This window comes from Amblyraja radiata, chromosome 3 (genome assembly GCF_010909765.2).
Source record: "Amblyraja radiata isolate CabotCenter1 chromosome 3, sAmbRad1.1.pri, whole genome shotgun sequence".
NCBI classification, from domain to species: Eukaryota; Metazoa; Chordata; class Chondrichthyes; order Rajiformes; family Rajidae; genus Amblyraja; species Amblyraja radiata.
The window spans coordinates 129845449-129871168 of NC_045958.1; the positions used below are offsets into that span (position 1 = coordinate 129845449).

Consider the following 25720-nt stretch of genomic DNA (forward strand, 5'->3'; position numbering starts at 1 on the left):
ACACTGAGGCAGGAAACATGTTCCCGATGTTGGGGGAGTCCAGAACCAGGGGCCACAGTTTAAGAATAAGGAGTAAGCCATTTAGAACGGAGACGAGAAAACACTGCCTCAGATGGCGGTGGAGGCCGGTTCTCTGGATACTTTCAAGAGAGAGCTAGATAGGACTCTTAAAGATAGCGGAGTCAGGGGATATGGGGAGAAGGCAGGAACGGGGTACCGATTGGGGATGATCAGCCATGATCACATTGAATGGCGGTGCTGGCTCGAAGGGCCGAATGGCCTACTCCTGCACCTATTGTCTATTGATCCTGACTATGGTGTACGGAGTTTGTACGTTCTCCCTGTGACCACGTGGGTTTTCTCCAGGCGCTCCGGTTTATTCCAATAGACAATAGACAGTAGGTGCAGGAGTAGGCCATTCAACTCCCCCTCCCATTCCGAATCCGACCTTTCTGTCCTGGGCCTCCTCCATGGCCAGAGCAAATTGGAGGAGCAGCGCCTCATATTTCGCTTGGGTAGTTTACACCCCAGCAGTATAAACATTGACTTCTCCAATATCATGTAGTCCTTGCTTTCTCCCTCCTTCCCCTCCCCTTCCCAGCTCTCCCACAGCCCACTGTCCCTGCCTCTTCCTTTCTTCTTGCCGCCCCCCCCCCCCACAACAGTCTGAAGAAGGGTCTCGACCCGAAACATCAACTATTCCTTCGCTCCATAGATGCTGCCTCACACGCTGAGGTTCTCCACCATTTTTGTCTACAATGTGATCATTCAAAACAGAACAAAGACGTACAAGTTTGTAGGTTAATTGTTCCTGTAAATTGTCCCGAGTGTGTAGGATAGAAGTAGGGTATGGGTGATCACTGGTCGGTGTGGACTCAGTGGGCCGAAGGGCCAGTTTCCACGCTGCACCACTATAAACTTCAATTATTTTTTTAAAAGGAAGTAAAACGGGTTCTGAATCCAAAATTGTTCTTTCATTTGCGTAGAAAGGAACTGCACATGCTGGCTTATACTGAGGTAAGTACAAACAGAGTGCTGGAGTAACTCAGCGGGTCAGGCAGCATCTCTGGAGAACATGGATAGGTGACGTTTCACAGAGTGCTGGAGTAACTCAGCGGGTCAGGCAGCATCTCTGGAGAACATGGATAGGTGACGTTTCACAGAGTGCTGGAGTAACTCAGCGGGTCAGGCAGCATCTCTGGAGAACATGGATGGGTGATGTTTTGGGTCAAGACCCTTCTTCAGACTGAAAGGAGAGGGGGGTAGCTGGAGGTAGGAAAAGGCCAGAACAAATCAGGGCTGGCCACAGATGGCCATGGATGGGTGGAGCCCACAATGGTCCATTGTTTGCTGGGGAAGAGGTGATAACTAAGGGGTATAGGGATACGAACAATGGAACTAATAAATACAGAAACATAGAAAATAGGTGCAGGAGAAGGCCATTCGGCCCTTCGAGCCAGCACCGCCATTCAATGTGATCATGGCTGATCATCCCCAATCAGTACCCCGTTCCTGCCTTCTCCCCATATCCCCGCTATTTTATTTTTTATTTTTTTTAAAAATAATTTTATTTATTAGAAGTAGTGTACATTACAATAATATAAGCCAAAAATAACATAATACATTTCCTGTACCACTTCATATTTTAAACTTTAAAAAGCAGAAAAGTAAAGAGTGAAATAGAATAGGAAGTGTGTGATCAAAAGAGACCCTTAAACATGAAAAATTCGATAAAGAATTAAGAAGTAAGCCATAGAAAAAGAAAAAGAGAAAAAGAAAACAGATGATATATTAAAATTTTTAAAAAAGAGATAAAAATGATATACCAACTTCGTATTTTTCCTCACCCCTCACCAGGTCCTGAAACCATTTATTTTCAGAATTCTGTTGCACCTTATACTTGTAGTAAGTCGATAAATGAAGACCAAATCTTTTGGAAATGGTCTGGTTTGCCTGCGAGAAGGAATCTCATATCTTCCAGGTGTAGCATTTCGAACATATTTGAAATCCACATATTTATTGTTGGTGTTGGGGCGTTTTTCCAGAATTCCAGAAGTTTTTTTTCCATTATTAAACCGTAATTAAGTAGGGGGGTGGAGTGGGAGGGGGGGAGCAGATAGCTCAGGGCTGCCTTCCATTTGGAAAAGGTTTACTTATTTTAGTTTTTGAGTAATATAGTCTATGGAAGGCTATTTATTTATTTATTTTTTGTTTATTTTATTAGAAGTTAATACAGTACAAAGCAATACAGTGGTACCTAATTTTAGGTGCCAACTATGTCATAACGTAATACATTCTATGTACAACCTCTAGTTTTATGTTTTTGAAAAGGAAGTTAAAAAAAAACTAAAAAAATAGAGAGAAGAAAAAGAGGAAAAATAGATAGTAGAAAATAGAAAAAGGTGAAGTGTGTGTATAAGAAAAGAAAAAATAGAAAGTAGAAATAGGAGAAAAGGACCCTTAAAAAAGAAATTTTCAAATCTTTGTTCGGAGATGTAAATCGATCCACGACCTGACCTGAAATCAGCAATCTTTACGGTACCTTTTTTATTTCAAAATATACTTTATTCAATTGGAAAATATATACAATTTCTGAACCATTCAAACAAAATTCATCCCACATTTTCGAAGACTATACAAATTTTTTCCAGTACAATTTTTTTCTATTTGTCAAATTTCACCAAACAGTCCCCCACCAGTGCCACTCTGTGGCCCCTGTCCAAGTAATAAATATATACAATGTGTACACAGTGCGAAAATTTCCATCTGACATTTCAAGTTCTACAAAAAATGTCCCCCGCCCGTGCCACTCATGTGGCCCCCTGGCGTGCGATACCTTCCCTTAATTTAATTTGAGGGGCGTCTCCACCATACTGTGCCCCCCATGTCCAGCAGCGGAAGGACCCTAGACTGTGGCCCTCCCCCACCGAGCCTTGGCGTTGGCTGCACCAAGCTTCAGCGAGTCCCTTAGCACGTACTCCTGCAGTCTGCAGTGGGCCAGTCGGCAACATTCCCTGACGGACATCTCGCTCTGCTGGGTGGTGAGCAACGCTCGAGCAGACCAAAGAGCGTCTTTCACCGAGTTGATGACCCTCCAGGAGCACTCGATGTCAGTCTCTGAATGTGTCCCTGGGAACAGTCCGTAAATCACAGAGTCCTCTGTGACGGAGCTGTTCGGGATAAATCGTTCCAGGGACCCTTTCACACCTCTCCAGACTCGTTTTGCAAACCCACACTCTGCAAAGAGGTGGGCAACCGTCTCCTCTCCATAGCAACCGTCCCGGGGGCAACGTGCGCTGGTAGTGAGGTTCCGACGGTGCAGGAAGGATCTAACTGAGAGGGCTCCCCTCACCGCCAGCCAAGCCAGGTCTTGGTGCTTGTTGGTCAGTTCTGGCGATGAGGCATTTTGCCAGACAAGCTGGGCAGTCTGCTCTGGGAACCACGCCACCGGATCCATCGAGTCCTTTCCCTGCAGTGCCTGCAGGACATTCCGTGCTGACCACTGCCCGATGGACTTGTGGTCAAAGGTGTTGGTCCGGAAGATCCTTTCAACAGACGACAGATGGGGCGGCAATGTCCAGCTGACTGGTACATTGCGTGGCATCTGCGCCAGGCCCTTCCTTCGCAACACCGGGGACAGGTAGAACCTCAGCAGGTAGTGACACTTAGTACCCACGTGCCTTGGCTCTACACTCCGCCTGATGCAGCCACACACAAAGGTGGCCATCAGGATGAGGGCGACGTTGGGCACACTTTTACCCCCGTTGTCTGCCGACTTGTACATTGTGACCCGTCGCACCCGGTCCATCCTCGACCCCCAGATGAACTGGAAGACGGCCCGGGTGATCCCCGTGGCGTAGGAGGGAGGGACAGGCCACACTTGTGCCAAGTACAGCAGACCCGAGAGCACCTCACACCTGATGACCACATTTTTCCCGGTTATGGAGAGGGAGCGTTGCCTCCACAGCTCCAGCTTCCTCCCCACCTTGGCTATCCGCTCCAGCCAATTCTTGTTACTCTCCTCAGCCCCCCCGAACCAGATCCCCAACACCTTCAAGAAGTCAGGTTTGATGGTGAAGGGGATGGAAGATCGGTCGGGCCAGTTGCCAAAGAGCATGGCCTCGCTCTTCCTGCGGTTCACCCTGGCTCCCGTGGCCGACTCAAACTGGTCACATATGCTGATCAATCTGCGGACCGACCTTGGATCCGAGCAGAAGACGGCGACATCGTCCATGTACAGGGAGGTCTTGACCTGAATGCCCCCACTGCCTGGCAATGTCACTCCTCTTATGCTCGCATCCTTCCTGATGGACTCGGCAAAAGGTTCAATACAGCAGACAAACAAGACAGGGGAGAGAGGGCAACCCTGCCTGACTCCAGACCTTACAGGGAAACTGTCTGATTCCCACCCATTGATTTGGACAGCACTACGGATGTTGGTGTAGAGCAGTTTGATCCAATTTCGGATTCCCTCCCCAAAACCCATTTTGGAGAGCACGTCTCTCATGTACGTGTGCGATATCCTGTCGAAGGCCTTCTCCTGGTCCAAGCTGACTAGGCAGGCATCCACCCGTCTGTCCTGCACGTAGGCGATGGTATCTCTCAGCAGCGCTAGGCTGTCTGAGATTTTCCTGCCAGGTACAGCACAGGTTTGGTCCGGGTGGATCACCCGTCCCAGAGCAGACTTGACCCGGTTGGCGATGGCCTTAGACAGGATCTTGTAATCTACATTCAACAATGTTATGGGTCTCCAATTCTTTATATCCTTCCTCTCCCCCTTCTGCTTGTAGATTAGGGTGATGCTGCCCTTCCTCATGGAGTCTGACATGCTGCCGGCTAGAAGCATGTCGTTGTACACTTCCAGCAGGTCCGGGCCCACCCAGTCCCACAGAGCCGAATACAACTCGGCCAGTAAGCCATCGCTTCCGGGAGTTTTACTCGAGTCAAAGGAGCAGATGGAGCCAGTCAGCTCCTCTAGGGTCAGTGGTTGGTCCAGACTCTCCTGCTTGCTGTCCTCCAAGACCTCCGTGATAGAGGACAGGAAGTTCTGGGAGGCGGTGCTGTCTGTGGCCTTTTGGTCATACAATTCCGAGTAAAAGGATTTGCAGACCCTCATCATGTCTGTCTGCGAGGATGCTACCGAGCCGTCCTCCTCCCTAAGGCTGTTGATCACAGAGCTCCCCCTGTGAACCTTATGGAAGAAGAAACGTGAGCACGTCTCATCCTGCTCCACATGGCGGACCCTGGATCGGAAGATGATCTTGGAGGATTCAGAGGTAAAGAGCCGGGCTTGTCGGTCCTTCACCTCTCTTAAGTTCCTCCCTCACATCCACCCCCCTCGACTGCAGAAGGAGCAGTTGTGGCAATTCTGTCTGGAGTTGGCACATTTCCCTCTGACTCTGTCTTGCTCTCTGAACCCCTTTGGCTATGAAGAACCTCTTAATGTTCTCCTTGGTTGCTTCCCACCAGAGTGTCGGGGAGTCAAAGAGGGGCCTCACCGTTCTCCAACGTGCGTAGTTCCTCTTTAGCTCCTCAACGTTCTCTGGGGTCAACAGCTTCACATTTAACTTCCACGTCCCTCTGCCTGCCTTCCGGTCCTCCTGTAGGTGACAGGAAGCCTGAAGGAGGCAGTGGTCAGAGAAGAACACCGGCGTGAGGTCGGTGTGTCTCACCGTGATGGCCTTCGTGGTGAAGACGAAGTCTATCCGGGATCGGGCCAAACCGTCCGATCTCGACCAGGCGAACCGCGGCTGGGACCCGCCTGCAGGGTCGCTGAAGGCGTCGTGCAGCTTTGCGTCTTTTACCGTTTCCATCAGGAACTTGGACGTGCTGTCCAGTCTGTTGTCGGCAATGCCGGTTCGTCCAGCCGCATCAATGATGCAGTTGAAGTCACCGGCCAGAACGAGCTGCCGGGACGTGGCCAGTAGCACTGGGAGCTGCTGGAGAACGGCCTGCCGCTCGCTCCGCACGAGTGGGGCATACACATTAATCAGCCGGAGCGGAGAACCACGGTACATTACATCCACCACGAGGAGACGCCCCGCAACCACCTCCCTGACCTCAGTGATGGCGAAGTTCCCTCCCCGCAGCAAGATCCCCAGGCCGGAAGCACGACAATCATTGCCCCCCGACCACACCGACAGTCCGTGAGGCCACCGTCGCGACCACCTCCGATAGGAGCAGAGGTGTGGCAACCCGCACTCCTGTAGAAAAGTCACATCTGCCTTGACCTTGGCCAGGTACTGTAAGGCATTAACACATCGCGCAGTGCTCTTCACACTGCGCACGTTTAAAGATGCCAGTTTGAGCTCCATTGTCCTTTAGAGTCACTGGCCATTTTCCTGTTCCCTCATGCCCACCGCTTCGGTGAATTGCCTCACCTTTCCTGGGCTCAGATACCCGGCCTCCTCAACGGGTTGGGTTTCCCGTGTCGTAACCCGAGGTGTCGTTGGGGGGGGGGGGCTGCTCGTTTTACCCCCTTCTGGGTGCGCCGCTTCCCCGTCTCTCGTGGCTGGGGCACGGTGACAGACTTACTGCTCCCGGAAACTCGGAGCTGAGGCCCATTGGCCGCTGCACTGCTCCCGGTTGCCCGGAGCTGGGGCCCATCGGCCGCTGCACTGCTCCCGGTTGCCCGGAGCTGGGGCCCATCGGCCACTATGATGCTCCCGGTTGCCCGGAGCTGGGGCCCATCGGCCGCTGCACTGCTCCCGGTTGCCCGGAGCTGGGGCCCAACTGCCACTGCACTGCTGTCGATGCCCTGGGGCCCAACGACCGCTGCACTGCTACCGATGCCCTGGGGCTGGAGCCCCTCGACCGCTGCACTGCTACCGATGCTCTGGGGCTGGAGCCCCTCGACCACTGCTCTGCTCCCGATGTCCTGGGGCTGGAGCCCCTCGACCGCTGCACTGCTCCCGATGTCCTGGGGCTGGAGCCCCTCGACCGCTGCTCTGCTCCCGATGTCCTGGGGCCGGAGCCCCTCGATCGCTGCTCTGCTCCCGATGTCCTGGGGCTGGAGCCCCTCGACCGCTGCACTGCTCTCGGTCTCCTGGTGCAGGTGTACAATCGGCCTGGACCTTCTCCTTTCCTCCCCGGTTTTCTTCTTGTGGGGTTTCCCGTTCGCCTCATCCTCCGACGACGAGGAAAGGTTGCTGCCTTCTGTCAGGGAGAGAGACCGTTTTTTTGGGGGGGTTTTTGGGTTTGCCATCCCCTTCTGGCCTCTGCTCCGTGTGCTGACCCTTCTGGTGTTTTTTATACTTCACCGTCGTCCAAATCTGCTCTCCCCCCTCCTCCATCGACTCTCCCTCCTGGGCTTGGTGCTGGAGTTCTCCTGGCACTTGGGGGCTCGAGGTGGTTGAGGTGGTTGGGCTGTCCTCATCCCTGTTTCCCCTTTCTGCTGGGGACTTGGCAGTGGTAGTGGGTGTCTCACCTACCCTGGGGGTGCTGGAAGCCGCCCCTCTTGTTGCCTGTGCGTATGTACAGGCTCTTTTTGGGCTGGCCCTGTAAAGATGGCCTCCCTCCCCACACAGTTTGCAGTTCTTGCTGGCCTGACAGTCTTTTGTCTCGTGGCCCTCCGTTTTGCAGTTTTTGCAGACCACTGCATTGCATTGGGCCACCACATGCCCAGGCTTGTTACATCTTCTGCATACTCTGGGCTGCCCCACGTAATTTAAATAGCCTCGGTTTCCTCCAATTGCGAACACCGATGGAGGGTGGAGGAGAGCTCCTTCCTTGTCCACCCTCAGCTTTACCTTGACCTGCCGCTTGCTCGTCCAAATCCCATGCAGATCCTTCACGTCCACGCTGTTTCCTGCTCCGTCGACGTAGCGAGCAAGGAAGGTGAGGACATCCACTACGGGCACATGTGGGTTGAACATATGCACCGTGATCGTCCTTTCTTTTTGGTTTGGGAGGGTGAAGAGTGGCTGCACCTTCAGCAACGACAGCGGAGCTTCATTCCCCTTCTACTGGAAATCCTTTATCAGCTTTTGCCATCCTGTCGGAAGCACAAATGTAACGTCGAAGTATCCGTTACCCGGGAAGTCCTGGAGGAAGTAGATAACCCTGGGCTCGAACTTGCAGGTCTCCAGCAAGACCTTCTTTACAAAGGTATCTCGACTGAAGGGCATCCCCTCACTGAGATCCTTGACACTAATCCTGAGGGTATTGCGGATACCCTGTCCTCTAGCTCCCATTGCAGCTGCCATTGCTACGATTTTTTTAAATCGCAATATGCAGCTCTTGTCCTTAATGGACCGCCAGGACTGTTCTAACAAGAACAGATCCCTTTCCCTGTTCTAACAAGAACAGACGCTCTCTTTTAGCACTCTTTTACCACTGATAAGAACAGATACTACACTTGATCTTAGCCAAAAGGCCGAGAAGCGATTAGGAGAATAAGTAGAAATAGGAGAAAAAGACCCTTAAAAGAGAAATTTTCAAATCTTTATTCGGAGATGTAGATCTATCCGCGGCATGAACTGAAATCAGCAATCTTTACGGTACTGCTGCATCACATGATTCCAAAAAGTCGATGAAAGGGGACCAACTCCTTAAGAATTGGTCATATTTATCTATTAGGCGGAGTCTCATTTCTTCAAGGTGTGCTATGTCCATCATATTCCTAATCCACATTTTAACAGTTGGTATAGCTGTATTTTTCCAAAATTTAAGTATCAATTTCTTTCCAATTATTAACCCATAATTAAAGAATACTTTTTGGTCTTTATTTAAATTAATATATTCTCCTATTATTCCAAATATAATCCATTCCGTATTAGGTTCTATTCTTGACTTGAAGAGCTTTGTAAATATATCAAATATATCGCTCCAAAATTTATTCAACTTTGTACATCCTACAAATGAATGTGTTATATTGGCGTTTTGAAACAAACATTTATCGCATCTGGGAGAGACGTTTGGGTAGAATTTATTCAACCTCGTTTTTGAATAATATAGTCTATGTAATAATTTAAATTGAATTAAATTATGTCTTGCATTAATGGAGCAATTATGTGTGTTCATCAGATACTTTTCCCATCTATCTTTCGGGATCTTTATCATTAGTTCATGTTCCCAATCTTCTCTTAGTGCCTCTGTTGAGGGTAATTCTCTATTTAATATGCTATTATAAAAATATGATATTAGTTTTTGTGAATCAGCCTTAATATTCATTGCTTCTTCTAAAGGGTCTAAAAATATAGTTTGAAATCTATGTATATATTTCTTCATAAAGTCATATATCTGTATATATTTAAAATATTGATTATCATTCAGTTTAAATTTTGATTTTAATTGTTGAAATGATAACAATTTGCCCAATTCATACATATCTCCTACTTTCCTAATCCCCAGTCTATCCCATTGTTTGTATTTGTCGATAAGAGATGGTTTGAATGCAGGATTGTTCAATATTGGGGTTAGTACTGATAGATTATTTAATTTCAAGGATAATTTTATTTGTTTCCAAATTCTTATTGTATTGTGAATAATTGGGTTCTTCTTATATATTATACTATTCAATTTTATCTGTGAGAACAAGATCGTTCCTATATCGTACGGGAAACACTCCTCTTTCTCCATTCTTATCCACTCCGACTGGTGAGTGGAACTATCCAACCAGTACATTATGTTCTTAATATGCACTGCCCAGTAGTAATACGTAAAGTTAGGTAATGATAAACCCCCAACTTCTTTAGGTTTACACAAATGCTTTCCTTGAATTCTGTGTGCTCTATAATCCCATATAAAATTAGTGATAGTAGAATCTAGTTTTTTGAAAAAATATTTTGGAATATATATTGGGATCGCTTGAAACAAATATATTAATTGTGGTAAGAAAGTCATTTTTATAGCGTTAATTCTACCTATCAATGAGAGCGGGAGCGTTTTCCAAAATGTAATCATAACATTCAGTTTATTTAATAGTGGCATAAAATTGGCGCTAAATAATGATTTGTGTCTTCTCGTAATTTGAAAACCCAAATACTTAAATTTTTCTGTTGCAATTTTGAAAGGGAATTTTAACAAGTGTCTCTCATCCTGTGGTTTTAAAGACATAATTTTGCTTTTATTCCAATTTATTTTATATCCTGAAAAAGAACCAAATTCCTCAATTAGTGTTAATAAGGTGGGTATACTCGTTTGTGTATTAGTAATATATAAAAGAATATCATCAGCATATAATGAAATTTTATTCTTTGAGTCCTTAGTATTATATCCGTGAATATTCGGATGATTTCTAATTCTTTCAGCCAGCGGTTCTATCATAAGGGTAAATAACAATGCTGATAAGGCACAACCCTGCCTATTACCCCTTGATAATTAAAATTTTGGAGATAACATATTATTAGTTAATATTCTTGCCGTAGGTTTATCATAAAGTAGTTTAACCCATGTAATAAAATTCTCTCCCATATTAAATTTTTGGAGTACCTTATATAAATACTGCCATTCTACCTGGTCAAATGCCTTCTCTGCATCCAGCGTAATGACTGAAATATCTTCAATGTCCTCTTTGTGAGAGTACATTATATTGAAAAGCCTTCTCAAATTATTAAATGATTGTCTTTTGGGTATAAATCCCGTTTGATCCGGGTTTACGAATTTGTTAATATAATTATTCAGTCTTCTAGCTAGAATCTTTGCTAAGATTTTCTGATCCGTATTTAGAAGTGATATAGCTCTGTAAGAACCCGGTTCATCTAAATCTTTATCTTTTTTTGGTATAAGGGTTATTGTTGATTCTGCTAAAGTTTCTGGTAGTTTATTTTCGGTATAAGCCTGCGTGTATAAGTTGAGTAATCTTGGTACAATTGACTCCTGAAATCGTTTATAAAATTCGTTACTAAAACCATCTGGACCTGGGGTCTTCCCATTTTTCAATGAGTTTATTATTTGTTTTATTTCTTCACTAGTAATCCGTGCTCCTAATTCCTCTTGTTCTAAACTATCCAATTTAGGAAAGTTGCAATTATCTAAAAAATTTGTAATTTTACTATCATCTGTATTTATTTTAGTTGTGTATAAATTATGATAAAATTGGGCAAATCTTTTATTAATATCCTTTGGTAATGTTAGAAGATTTATCAGATTTAACTTTAGTGATAGTATTTTCCTTTTCTTGTTGCTTCAGTTGCCTCGTTAGTAATTTATGTGGCTTATCCCCAAATTCGAAGTGTGCCTGTTTTGTAATTTGGAATAGTCTTATTACTCTTGCCGATAATATTCTATTGAGATTATATTTCAATAATGTTATTTTATTATGTTTATCTATGGTTGGGTCAGTTGCATTGTCCAGTTCTAGTGATTTTATTTCCTGTTCTATCCGCTGAAGTTTTCTTTTATTTTCTTTATTTTGAAAACTTTGATAAGAGATTATAGCACCGCGAATGTATGCCTTAAAGGTTTCCCATAATGGCGATACAGAAATACCCGGCGTCTCATTTATCTCGAAAAAAAATTTTGTTTGTTCTTTTATATACTCATAACCCTGCGGGTTATTTAATATTTGTGCGTGAATCTCCAAATAGGTTTTATACCCGGCATTCCCTCGATTTTAAGTATAAAAGCCAGTGGTGAATGATCGGAAATAATACTATTATGGTATGATGGTTTAGTCGTGTACGGGATTAATTTTGTATCCAATAAGAAATAGTGAATAAGTTTTATGAGCCGATGAGTAAAACGAATATTCCCTTCCACTTGGGTTTGCTATTCTCCAAACATCAGTTATGTTATTATTTTTGATATATTTAAAAATTCACAGATCTTAGTTTTAACAAGACACTTCCCTACCTTTATTGATTTATCTAAATATGGGTCTATAACACAATTATAATCTCCCCCCATTATTATATTTTTGATAATTATGCTCTGCAATTATATCTACTATTTTCTTAAAAATTGGGGGTTATCAAAATTAGGCGCATAAATATTTATCATAGTTAATGGTGTATTATAAATTTCTCCCGTGACTATAATGTATCTTCCCTCTTTATCAGATATGGACTTCTTTAATTTAAAAGGTATACCTTCCCGAATTATAATGGCCGTGCCTCTTGCTTTAGAAGTAAATGCTGAGTAGTAGGTTTGACCTATCCAGTTTGCCCTTAATCTGATCTGAGTTTGTTGTTTCAAATGCGTTTCTTGTAGGAAAGCAATATCCGTGTTTAAAGATTTTAATTGTGCCAGAATTTTACCCCTCTTAATTGGCTCATTCGCACCTCTAATGTTCCAACTACAGAAAGTGAGACCTCCGGTGTTTATTCGACTATTATCTTGCATTGGCTATTATTACCAGAATGTATGATTCATGTGATGCAGCCAAGTACCTCGAAATCCCGAGTCCAGGGTTGTCCTTCATAATTTCTGCACTAGTTTTACATCTCCTGGCAGTAGTAAACATAATTAAGGGAAAGAGAAAAACATAAAATGAAGTGTTCACAAAGATTGTTAAATCATATAACTCATAATAGTAGCAATGTTGCAAAATTTTGAGATTTTAAAATTCAAGTCTGCAATTTATCCCATCAGATAAAGCATAAAAATAAGTTTAATTTGACACCTAATTCACTTTCATATCTCAAGTATTTAAAAAGTTATGGCCATTTTCATACTGGGAAATGAGCATCTTGTTCCCAATTGATTTTCTATGGACATAACAAAAAAGCTGTGATCGTGAACAGTCAAAAGCCCATAACTTTCTTAAAAATTAAGAGAACTGAATGAAATTTTCAGTTATCATAGATTGAAGCATTCTGAAACAAATATAAAATAATCTTACTTGGATGACCTGAAATTAAAGCATATAATTAGTTAGTTACCTAATTGTAGCTAATTTCAGACTTCAATTACTAGATCTAAACATCTATCCATTTCTTAATAAATAATTAACATTTTTAAATAGCCTAAATGTCCAAATAATATTCACAAATAATTCACAATAAAACATGATTTTAAAATCTCATTTACATTAATTTATAGACCAAATGGAAGGAATTTAGTGTTCAATTGCTGTAAATAAATGCCCATTTAAATCAGCTTTCCAGTGGGTCCCTGTGGAACGCGCTGGTTTAGAACGTTCACATTGCGGTAGATTTGTGCCCTCAAATGCCCAGAAAAATACTGCGGGATATAATGGGCCCAAAATGAGCTACTCGCAATATTAAACTTTGTATAAAGGGATCTTTAGAAGCCCTTTTTAATGTAAAAATATGCAACCTACCTTCAGTTATTTGCTTTATGAGACCCTGCGGTTTCTGGTGGTCGCGGGTTTAGAGATTGATTTTTAAACTACTATAACTATTATACGAGGCCTTTAAAACTAATAATAGCTTTTGCGACGGGGTCTTCCAGCGATTTTTCGTTAATAATTAACTAGGCTGAACATCTTCGATTTGAACAGCCTAGAGAAAATCGCGTTTTAAACCCGCCCCCTCTAAACGGCGCCAAAATCGCGCACACCCGCAGCGGCAGATTTTCAGCGACGCTTCAGGTAGGCTTTGCAACATACCTAATAATAGTGAATAAACAAAGAAAGTGAGTGTAAGTTATCAAAAAAGCGATATCTTACAAAAAAGCCACCTATGGTGGCTAAGATTAATTGTAAATTGACCTCCGTCGATGAAATTATGCACTGGGCTTTGTCCCCCTAGTAAAGTATCATCGAACGTTAGTCGGTTTCCTCCAGTTATAACCAAAATTATCATGTCAGGTCGATTAATAGCTAAAAAATTTAAAATAAAATAGAAGAAAACCTCAAAGATTTAAAATAAAATAAGTTATTATGGGTTCATGTGATGCAGTCATTAATCACACTTTTCATTAGCCTGTATGTTAGTTAATTCATAATGTATTTAGAGTATCTGTCTAACCTCCCCCATCCTTCCTACTATATAGTTAGTCATGTTAGTATAATACATTAAACCTTTAACGTTATTTAAGTTTATTGCGTATATATAGTTAATTAGTTAGTTAGTTATATGCTGTATATGTAAATAATAGATCATATAGTACTGAGACAAAGGGAGACCATCACGACAGTCTAATAATTATCAGGGCTGAAAAACTTGGCTCCGAGCCTGCGACCTTGAACATTCCATCTGTTGAGCTTCAGTTTTTCAGTTCAAGATGAAGTTAGAACTCTGTTATTGAAAAACACATTCTTGCCAGATAAGTCTGTCTGAGAACTGTCTGAACAATTCTACTGTCTTGTTTGAAACAGAAAAACAAGTTCAGCAGGCGTAATATCTTATTCCGTTTTTCCTTGAATTTTATTTAAAATCTCCTGGGAATATTTGCAAGCGTAAGGTTTTAAATTGAATTATAATATGTCTTACATTAATCGAGCATTTGTGCACATATAGCAAATGTTTATCCCACCTCTCTTTCAAAATTTTTATAGCTAGTTCTTGTTCCCAGTCTCTTCTAATTCTATCGGATGGTGGTATTTCTATATTTAAGATGATGTTATACTAGTATGATATTAAATTAGCTGATTCGGCCTTTGTATTCATTGCTTCGTCCAATAAATCTGGAGACAAGTTATGATATCCCCGCTATTTTTAAGAGCCCTACCCAGAGAATCTGCCTCCACCGCCCTCTGAGGCAGAGAATTCCACACTCACCACTCTCTGTGAGAAAAAAGTGTTTCCACATTTCCATTCTAAATGGCTTACTCCTTATTCTTAAACTGTAGCCCCTGGATCTGGACTCCCCCAACATCGGGAACATGTTTCTGGCCTCTAGCGTGTCCAAACCCTTAACAATCTGCAAAGGTTTACTTGAAATTTGTGTCATTTGACTTTCATATTTCAAGATCTTTCTTTTATTTTTCAGCTATGTTGTGTGTAGGAGCTTAAACTCGGAAGTGATATCCATCTGGAACGTAAGAAAAACCAAGTACAAGGGGCAGGCAGTCCAGCTGGAGAGAGGTCTTGTCGACGGCACTAACATTGCACTGGTGAGAGACACCAAGCTCTACATCCTGTCTGACAAGGGCATGGCCATTCACTCTGAAACTCCCAGACCCATCTTCCAGGTAAGAACGAAGACGAGGAAACACTTTTTCACACAGAGTTACTCCAGCACTTTGAATCTATCTTCGGTATAAGCCAGCATCTACAGTTCTTTTCTACATACTCTATCCTATCCTCGATGGACCAAAGGGCCTGTCTTCGTGCTCTTTCTCTGAACCAAACTAACCTACATTTAGCGAGAAGATTAGATTCAAAATGCTGAGAGAATGGAGCAGCTGGGCTTGTACACTCTGGAGTTTAGAAGGATGAGAGGGTATGTCATTGAAACATATAAGATTATTAAGGGTTTGGACACGCTGGAGGCAGGAAACATGCTCCTGATGTTGGGGGAGTCCAGAACCAGGGGCCACAGTTTAAGAATAAGGAGTAAGCCATTTAGAACAGAGACGAGGAAACACTTTTTCTCACAGTGGTTCTCTGGATACTTTCAAGAGAGAGCTAGATAGGGCTCTTAAAGATAGCGGAGTCAGGGGATATGGGGAGAAGGCAGGAACGGGACTGATTGGGGATGATCAGCCATGATCACATTGAAGGGCCGAATGGCTTACTCCTGCACCTATTGTCTGTTGACATTGACTTCTCTAACTTCAACATCATGCTTTCCCTCTCTCTCTCTCTCTCTCTCTCTCTCCATCCCCTCCATTCCCAGTTCTCCGCCCAGTCTGACTGTCTCCGACTATATTTTAACTCTGTTTGCTTTGTTCTCCCAACTAACAATGATCTACTCTACATTTTCCTTGATCTCTTTTCCCTTTTTCCTGTTTTCACACCTCACACTTCCTTATCTACACACTCCCTTATCTCTGTACCGCCCACTCCCCTGACATCAGTTTGAAGAAGTGTCTCGACCAGAAACGCCACCCATTCCTTCTCTCCAGAGATGCTGCCTGTCCCGCGTAGTTACTCCAGCATTTTGTGTCTATCTTCGAACTAATCATTTAACCTGGTTAAGAGCGAAGTGAAGCATTTTGTAATGTTTAAACCAATGTCGGGCCCTGGGGAAAGTTGCCGAACAGAGAGATCCAGGGATCCAAGTACATAGTTCCTTGAAGGTCACAGTTATGAAGTGTTGTGAAGGGGGCGTGTGGCATGTTTGTCTTCATCAGATGGGCGATAAAATACAAGATATGGGATGGCATGGTGGTGCAGCGGTAGAGTTGCTGCCTTGCAGCGCCAGAGATCCGGGTTCCATCCCTTCTGCAGTTGTACAGAGCCCCAGTGAGACCACACCTGTATTGTGTGCACTTTTGGTCTCCTAATTTGAGGAAGGACATTCTTGCAATTGAGGGAGTGCAGCGTAGGTTTACTAAGGTTAATTCCTGGGATGTCGGGACTGTCATATGCTGAGAGAATGGAGCAGCTGGGCTTGTACACTCAGGAGTTTAGAAGGATGAGAGGTGATCTCATTGAAACATATAAGATTATTAAGGGTTTGGACACGCTAGAGGCAGGAAACATGTCCCCGATGTTGGGGGAGTCCAGAACCAGGGGCCACAGTTTAAGAATAAGGAATAAGCCATTTAGAACAGAGACGAGGAAACACTTTTTCGCACAGAGAGGGGTGAGTCTGTGGAATTCTCTGCCTCAGAGGGTGGTGGAGGCTGGTTTTCTGGATGCTTTCAAGAGAGAGCTAGATAGGGTTCTTAAAGATTGTGGAATCAGGGGATATGGGGAGAATGCAGGAACGGGGTACTGATTGGGGATGATCAGCCATGATCACATTGAATGGCGGTACTGGCTCGAGGGGCTGAATGGCCTACTCCTGCACCCATTGTAATCAAGAGTCTAGAGTGTTTTATTGTCATGTGTCCCAGATGGAATAATGGAATTCTTACTTGCTGCAGCACAACAGAATATAGAAACATAATACACTGTAAACAATATGCTAAACAAGATATTTATTGTGTGTGTGTATGTATGTATCATAGACCACACAATGCTATAGTAACTCAACGGGACAGGCAGCATCTCTGCAGAGAAGGAATTGGTTACATTTCGGGTTGAGACCCTTCTTCTGACATGTATGTATGTATGTGTGTATATATGCACACACATATGTATATATGTATTTATGTATATGATATTATATATATATATATATATATATATATATATAGTATATATATATAATATATATATATATATATATATATACTGTGTATATATATATACTGTATATATACTGTATATATATATATACTGTTATATATATACTGTATATTATATACTGTATATAATATATATATATATATATTATATATATATATATATACTGTGTGTGTATATATACTGTATATATATATATAGTGCAGAAAGATAAAACCAATGTCCCCAAGTCAATGTAGATCTTCTTCTTCGAGTCCGATGCAATCTCAGATGTCGTTCTGCCAGTATCTGTCGCAGGTCACAGCTGGTCGGGTCGGTTCAGCCAGGTCCTGGGGGCTGCACTGGGGGGCATCGTCACACTCCAGTAGGTGGGACATTGTCTGTACTGCTCCACAGCTGCATGTGTCTTCTGCCTGGTAGTTCCATGCTTTCATACGTGCTTTGCACCTCCCCTGCTCCACTCGTAGATCAGAGCTTATTTGGAGGTTGTCGTGTTTAATAGCCTGATGACTGTGGGGAAGTAGCTGTTCCTGAACCTGGATGTTACAGTTTTCAGGCTCCTGTACCTTCTTCTCGATGGCAGGGGTGAGATGAGAGCGTGGCCAGGATGGTGTGGGTCTCTGATGATGATGATGCTGGCTGCCTTTTTGAGGCAGCGACTCCTGTAGGTCCCTTTGATGGTGGGGAGGTCAGTACCCGTGATGGACTGAGCAGCCGCCACCCTCTGTAATCTTCGATCCTGGGCGTTTGAGTAGCTGAACCAGGCTGTGATGCAGCCAGTCAATAGGCTTTCTACTCTACACCTGTAGAAGTTGAAGAGAATCCTCTCTGACACGCTCAAACTCATGACATGCTTTAATTACATGTTTAAGAAAGAACTGCAGATGCTGGAAAAATCGAAGGTAGACAAAAATGCTGGAGAAACTCTGCGGGTGAGGCAGCATCTATGGAGCGAAGGAATAGGTGACGTTTCTGGGTCTTGACAGTTAATCGGCCCCTGGTGTGGAGGGAGTGGATGAAAAAGTGGAATCGCGTAGAACTCGTGTGAACGGTGTGATCGATGGTCGGCACGGACTCGGCGGGCCGAAGGGCCTGATTCCATTTTAAATGTATATTTGTGTATTTAAAAAAAACTAATGAAACCCATTTTATCACCAATTACTTTGTGTTTACTGTAGACTCTCTTGATCTACGATCTAGTGAAGAAAAAATACACAACAAAGTTGACTGGCCTTCATATTATCCCTTGCCTTAAACACGAATACAGAATCCTGGCATCACAACAGCTCTTGGGATTATCTGAATACAGGTGAGACGACACTGACACGCACTAATATTTTGGAATGCAATGGAATGCATAGGTGCAGGAGTAGGCCATTCGGCCCTTCGAGCCAGCACCGCCATTCAATGTGATCATGGCTGATCATCCCCAATCAGTACCCCATTCCTGCCTTCTCCCCATATTCACTGACCCCACTATCTTTCAGAGCCCTATCTAGCTCTCTCTTGAAAGTATCCAGAGAACCGGCCTCCACCGCCCTCTGAGGCAGAGAATTCAACAGAATCACAACTCTCTTTGTGATAAGGTGTTTCCTCGTCTCCGTTCTAAATGGCTTACCCCTTATTCTTAAACTGTGGCCCCTGGTTCTGGACTCCCCCAACATCGGGAACATGTTTCCTGCCTGTAGTGTGTCCAAACCCTTAATAATCTTATAATGGAAGGCTGTCTTACAATGTATTCGGCCCAACTTGCCCACACCGACCAACATGTCATTGTCCTATCAGCGACACATGACAATAAACTGTCTTGATCTTGATGTCCCACTTGCCTGCGTTTGGCCCATATATACACCTCTAAATGCTGTCCTGTCTAATTGTTTCTTAAATGGCAGCATAGCCCCAGCCTCAACTACCTCCTCTGGCAGCTTGTTCCATGCACCCACCACCCTTTGTATGAAATAGTTAGCACTCAGATTCATTGGACAATAGGTGCATGAGTAGGCCATTCGGCCCTTTGAGCCAGCACCGCCATGCAATGTCATCATGGCTGATCATCCACATTCCTTTTAAATCTTTTCCCCTTCACATATGTCCTCTGGTCCTCGATTCACCTTCTCTGGGCAAGAGACTGTGCATCTACCCTAACTATTCAACTCAGAATAAAAATAAGACAAAATAAATCATAGGTGCTTCTCCACATTGACTGGGTGCTGCTTTAAAACTTGTAAACTAGTCGACACAGTGGCTCAGCTGGTAGAGTAGCTGCCTCACAGCACCAGAGACCTTGGGTGCTGTCTGCTCGGAGTTTGTAGCTCTCCCTGTGACCATGTGGGTGCACCAGTTTCCTCCCACACGTTAAGATGTGCGGGTTTGTAGGTTAAATGACCCCTTGTAAATTGCCCCTAGTTTAGAGATACAGCGCGGAAACAGGCCATTCGGCCCACCGGGTCCGAGCTGACCAGTGATCCCCGCACATTACATACACTAGTGTGTCCTACACACACTAGTGTGTCCTACACACACTAGGGACAATTTACATTTATACCAAGCCAATTAACCTAAAAAAATCAGCATATCTTTGGAGTGTGGGAGGAAACCGAAGACCTCAGAGAAAACCCACACAGGTCACGGGGAGAATGTACAGACAGCACCCGTAGTCGGGATTGAACCCAGGTCTCTGGTGCTGCAAGGCAGCAACTCTACCGCTGCGCCACTGTGCCGACCATAGTGTGTAGAGCAGGGGTGGGCAACCTTGTTCTGCATAGGGGCCGGAACGCATGTCTGTGAACGGATGGCAGGCCACATCTATCACGTGTACGCATGGATCCCGCCCCCCCCATCCCGCCCCCATTCCGCCCTGGATGGCTGGCATCAAATCACGTGTTCGCAGAAGGTAGACAAAAATGCTGGAGAAACTCAGTGGGTGAGGCAGCCTCATGCAATCCTCTCACCTGCTGAGATTCTCCAGCATTTATTCTACCTTTGATTTTTCCAGCATCTGCAGTTCTTTCTTAAAACGTGTTCACATAAGGTGCGCGGGCGTGCCGGCGGCTTTGCGCAGTATGCGGTACAGCCAGAGCTCGGCGCCTGGCGCTCGGCCACGCTCGGCAGGCCTGAAGATTACGGGGGAAAAATCCGCCTGCGGGCCGGATGATTTTGGGTTACTGGGCCACATTCGGCCCAGGGGCCATAGGTTGCCGACCCCTGGCCTAGAGAGTGCATGAGCCTGGCGCGCTTTGGCTGCCGCTGCTCTCTCTCCACACTGTGTTTTTGATTTTCTGTTTTTGGATTGAATTCTGTTTTTAATTTGTGTCACTGTGATGTCTTTAATTACTTGTTTTATTCCGATTACTATGTAAGGTGTCCTTGAGATGTATGAAAGGCGCCCATTAAATAAAATTTATTATTATTATTATTATGAAAAGTGGGATAACCTAGAGCTGGTGTGAGTGGGTGGTTTGAATATAATGGGAGAATAATGGTGGATTTTTCTTTTATATGTCCCTGGAAAGAGATCACCTTGTTCTCTGGAACCTGAAGACTGGATTTATACAGGAACGGGTCCGGCCCAACTACAAAGACCAGTTTTGCCCGTTAAATGGCCTTCCTTCCCACTCAAACTATCACTTCTACAATAAGCATCTGACCATGAGAAAGAGAGGAGGGGACTCGGTTGGTTTGTCAGGTAAACATCTTCAGCACCGCACTGTGGAAAGTTTAGTTTAGTTCATTAGAACTCTTAAAGCTAGATAGGGCTCTTAAAGATAGAGGAGTCAGGGGATCTGGGGAGAAACATAGAAACATTATTCACTTCATTACATATCTGTACACTGGATGGATCGATTGTAATCATGTATTGTCTTTCTGCTGACTGGTTAGCACACAACAGAAAAAGCTTTTCACTGTACCTTGGTACACATGACAATAGAGAGTAGATGCTGGAGTAGGCCATTTGGGCCTTCAAGCCAGCAGCGCCATTCAATGTGATCACGGCTGATCATCCCCAATCAGTACCCCGTTCCTGCCTGCGTACAGTTTTGGTCTCCTAATTTGAGGAAGGACATCCTTGTGATTGAGACAGTGCAGCGTAGGTTCACGAGATTGATCCCTGGGCTGGCGGGACTGTCATATGAGGAAAGATTGAAAAGACTAGGCTTATATTCACTGGAGTTTAGAAGGATGAGGGGGTATCTTATAGAAACATATAAAATTATAAAATGACTGGACAGGCTAGATGCAGGAAAAATGTTCCCAATGTTGGGCGAGCCCAGAACCAGGGGCCACAGTATTAGAATAAAGGGGAGGCCATTGAAGACTGAGGTGAGAAAAAACGTTTTCACCCAGAGAGTTGTGAATTTGTGGAATTCCCTGCCACAGAGGGCAGTGGAGGCCAAATCACTGGATGGATTTAAGAGAGAGTTAGATAGAGCTCTAGGGGCTAGTGGAATCAAGTGATATGGGGAGAAGGCAGGCACGGGTAATTGATTGGGGACGATCAGCCATGATCACAATGAATGGCGGTGCTGGCTCGAAGGGCCGAGTGGCCTCCTCCTGCACCTGTTTTCTATGTTTTCTCTCTCTTTGTTTTCCTAGTCGTGTATTAATGGTGCAATGAACCTGTTTAATTTTCAGAGTTCATGACTCCGTGGGAGAAACGCACAGAGACCAAGACTGCGCAGAGGAGAAGGCTGGATAAGGAGGTGGAACGGGAAATCACTACCCTAAAGCAGTTCTGTAAAGAGAAATCCAACCCCATCGATCAGTACCTGCTCAGCGGGAATGACAAGGTGAGAGCCTGCCTGGTGGGCCATAATGCTTCGGCCTTGTTTATTGTCACGTGTACCATGGTACAGTGAAAAGCTTTTGTGCTGCCTGCTGCTAACCAGTCAGCGGAAAGACTGTACATGACTGGACGTGTTTCCACCAGTGGGAGAGTCTAGGACCAGAGGGCACAGCCTCAGAATTAAAGGACGTTCCTTTAGGAAACAGACAAGGAGGAATATCTTTAGTCAGAGGGTGATGTATCTGTAGAACTCTTTGCCACAGACGGCTGTGGAGGCCAAGTCAGTGGATATTTTTAAAGTGGAGATAGATCGATTTTTGATTAGTACGGGCGTCAAGAGTTATGGGAGCAGGCAGGAGAATGGGGTTGAGAGGGAGAGATAGATCAGCCACAATTGAATGGCGGAATGGACTTGATGGGCCGAATGGCCAAATTCTGCTCCTATTACTTATGACCTTATGATTACAATCGAGCCATGCACAGTGTAGGGAATATCGATTATTGTAACATGAAGTCTAGTAAAGTCCGATTACAGATAGTCCGAGGGTCTCCATTGAGGGAGATGGTAGCTGCTCATACAGTAACTATATTCTGCACTCTGCTATTTTTCACATCGCTATACCTGTTGTACTTGTGTATTCAAATTTAGTTTTAGTTTAGCTTAGTTTATTGTCACGTGTGTTGAGGTACAGTGAAAAGCTTTTGTTGCGTGCTAACCAGTCAGCGGAAAGACAATACATGATTACAATCGAGCCGTTCACAGTGTACAGATACACTATAATGGGAATAATGTGAATAATGTTTAATGCAAGGTATAGTCCGATTGAAGTTAGTCCGAGGGTCTCCAATTAGTTAAATGAGAGGTCAGGACCACTCTCTGGTTGTGGTAGAATGGTTCAGTTGCCTGATGACAGCTGGGAAGAAACTATCCCTGAATCTGGAGGTGTGTGTTTTCACACTTGCCTCTTGCCTGAGGGAGAGGGGAGAAGAGGGAGTGGCCGGGGTGCGACTGGTCCTTGATTTTATTGACGGTGCCATCCTGTCTCACATTACACTACAATTGTTGCACTTTTGATACGTGCTTATCTACAGTATGATTTTACAGTATAATTTTAGCACACCAACGCCTCTACTTCCTTAGAAGGCTCAGGAAGTTCGACATGTCCCCGACAACTCTCACTAACTTCTACAGATGACCATAGAAAGCATTTTATCGGGATGCATCACAGCTCGGTTTGGGAACAGCTCCATCCAAGACCGCAAGAGATTGCAGCAAATTGTGGACGCAGCCCAGACCATCACACAAACCAACCTCCCTTCCATTGATTCCATCTACTCCTCACGCTGCCTCGGCAAGGCCAGCAGCATCATCAAGGACCAGTCCCACCCTGGCCACTCCCTCTTCTCCCCTCTCCCATCAGGCAAGAGGTACAGAAGTGTGAAAACAAACGCACACCTCCAGATTCAGGGACAGTTTCTTCTCAGCTGTTATCAGGCAACTGAACCATCCTGCCACAACCAGAGAGCAGTGCTGAACTACTATCTACCTCATTGGTGACCCTCGGACTATCCTTGATCAGACTTTGCTGGCTTTACCTTGCACTAAACGTTATTCCCTTATCATGTATCTGTACACTGTGGACGGCTCGAATGTAATCATGTCTTTCCGCTGACTGGTTAGTGTAGATCAAACAGTGTTGCTGTTTTGATCCGTCTGGTTTTGCTGCTGATTGCAGGTTTTCATACACCACCACCACACCTCGTGCACGCGGGCAGCCATGTTTTAGTTTTAACTTACGATTCGGAGCCTACAGTACTCATCTCGTACTTTCTGACTCTTTGGAAAACTGAAGAAACGCTTGCTATACTCTTTTACATTAGACAATAGGTGCAGGAGTAGGCCATTCGGCCCTTCGAGCCAGCACCGCCATTCAATGTGATCATGGCTGATCATCCACAATCAGTACCCGTTCAGGTTCAAGTGGCGGCGCGACTAACGTTGCAGCGGCCCCTACATCCCGTCTGTCTCTTTTTTTTTTTTTTTCTCTAGTTAAATGTAGTTGTTGGTGTTTTTTTAAAAATACTATTTTTAACTGTGTATATGTGGGGGGCAGGGGGGGGGGAGGGGGGAACTTTAAAATTCTCTTCCCTGCACGGGATACCCGACCTTTTCCCTGTCGGGTCTCCGTTATCGTTGGGGCCTAGTACCTTGGAGTGGCCTCCAACCGGAACGACCCGGGGGCTCCAGTCGCGGATCCTGCGGAGCTGCGGACTACTCGCCATCGGCCAGCCTCGGAGCGTGGGGAGCGGTGGTGGCTCGCTGCTGTGGCCCGACCACGTAGCTCGGAGGCTCCAGCTGCAGACCTGTGGACTGGAATATCGGGAGCTCGCGGGTCCTTGTAGGAGACCGCTTTTCGGAGCTCCCGCAACGCAAGTTCTCCAGCACGTGTCGCGGGGTTGGAATGACCCGAAGCGGGGCTGTACATCGCCCGAAGCAGCTTTAATGGCCACGGGACATTCCAAGCCCGCCAGGGGTTCCAACTTTGTGACTTTTGGGCCTGGAGCGGGGCCGTACATCGCCCAGCGCGGCCTTAATTGGCCGTGGGACTTACCATCGCCCGCCTGGGGCTTCAACATCAGGAGAGAAATGGTGCAGGGGAGAGAAAAGACTTTGCCTTCCATCACAGTGAGGAGGAGATTCACTGTGATGGATGTTTGTGTAAATTGAATTGTTTGTATGTTTTGTAGGAATTGTCTTTGTTTGTATGGCTGTGGAAACAGAGTTTCGTTTGAGCCTCACTGAGGTTCAAATGACATGGAATAAATATTGTATTGTATTGTATTGTATTGTTCCTGTCTTCTCCCCACATCCTCTGACTGCTATTTTTAAGAGCCCTATCTAGCTCAGTTTTGAAAGCAACCAGAGAACCCGCCTTCACTGCCCTCTGAGGCAGAGAATTCCACAGACTCACAACTCTCTGTGAGAAAAAATGTTTCCTCGTCTCCGTTCTAAATGGCTTACCCCTTATTCTTAAACTGTGGCCCCTGGTTCTGGACTCCCCCAACATCGGAAATTGTTTCCTGCCTCTAGCGTGTCCAAGCCCTTAACAATCATACGTTTCAATGAGAACTCCTCTCATCCTTCTAAACTCCAGAGTGTACAAGCCCAGCTGCTCCATTCTCCCAGCATATGACAGTCCCGCCATCCCGGGAATTAACCTTGTCTGGTCTGGTCTGGATTGTATGTACAGAATTAAAGTACAGTACTTGTTATGATATATAATGACTCTGTATCAAAAGTACTCTGCACAGTTAGTACGCAACAAAAGCTTTTCACTGTACCTCGGTACACGTGACAATACACTAAACGGAACTGAAGCGAACTGACGCTGTTCGTCAGATTGCGAAAATACATTAACTGCGGTCTTTGTTTCAGGTGGTCGTCTGCTCTTACTTTGCACATCATCTGGCTGTCTTTAACTTGGAGACGGAGACCCACACACACACCCTGGAGGACAGGGCCTCCATGTTGTTCTTGCACTGTGCAGCTCTGACTGACGGTGGTGGCCATCTTGTGCTGCCAAACTATAATGACGAGGACAAGGTCAGCTACGTCACCCTGTGGGATCTGTGCACTGGCAAGGTAAATCAAAACACTTTACTGTGGATCAGAAATACAACGCAAGAGATTGCAGAGAGCTGTGCACGCAGCCCTGCAGACCATCACACAAACCAACATCCTTTCCATCGACTCCCCATGCTGCTGTGTTATTTACACTGCAGTTCAAATTGTTAA

General features: G+C 44.9%; 1 protein-coding gene and 1 pseudogene across 1 annotated transcript in view; one reads left to right on the plus strand and one right to left on the minus strand.

The window, feature by feature from the left end:
* Window positions 1-25720, plus strand: part of LOC116971613 — a 55861-nt gene extending 30141 nt beyond the window's left edge. The window contains exons 10-14 of the mRNA XM_033018849.1: window positions 14836-15037; window positions 18320-18450; window positions 20654-20826; window positions 21774-21928; window positions 25361-25720. Of these exons, the coding sequence (XP_032874740.1) occupies window positions 14836-15037; window positions 18320-18450; window positions 20654-20826; window positions 21774-21928; window positions 25361-25720 (1021 nt within the window). The remainder of the gene's footprint in view (window positions 1-14835; window positions 15038-18319; window positions 18451-20653; window positions 20827-21773; window positions 21929-25360) is intronic.
* Window positions 8223-8386, minus strand: LOC116971656 (annotated as a pseudogene).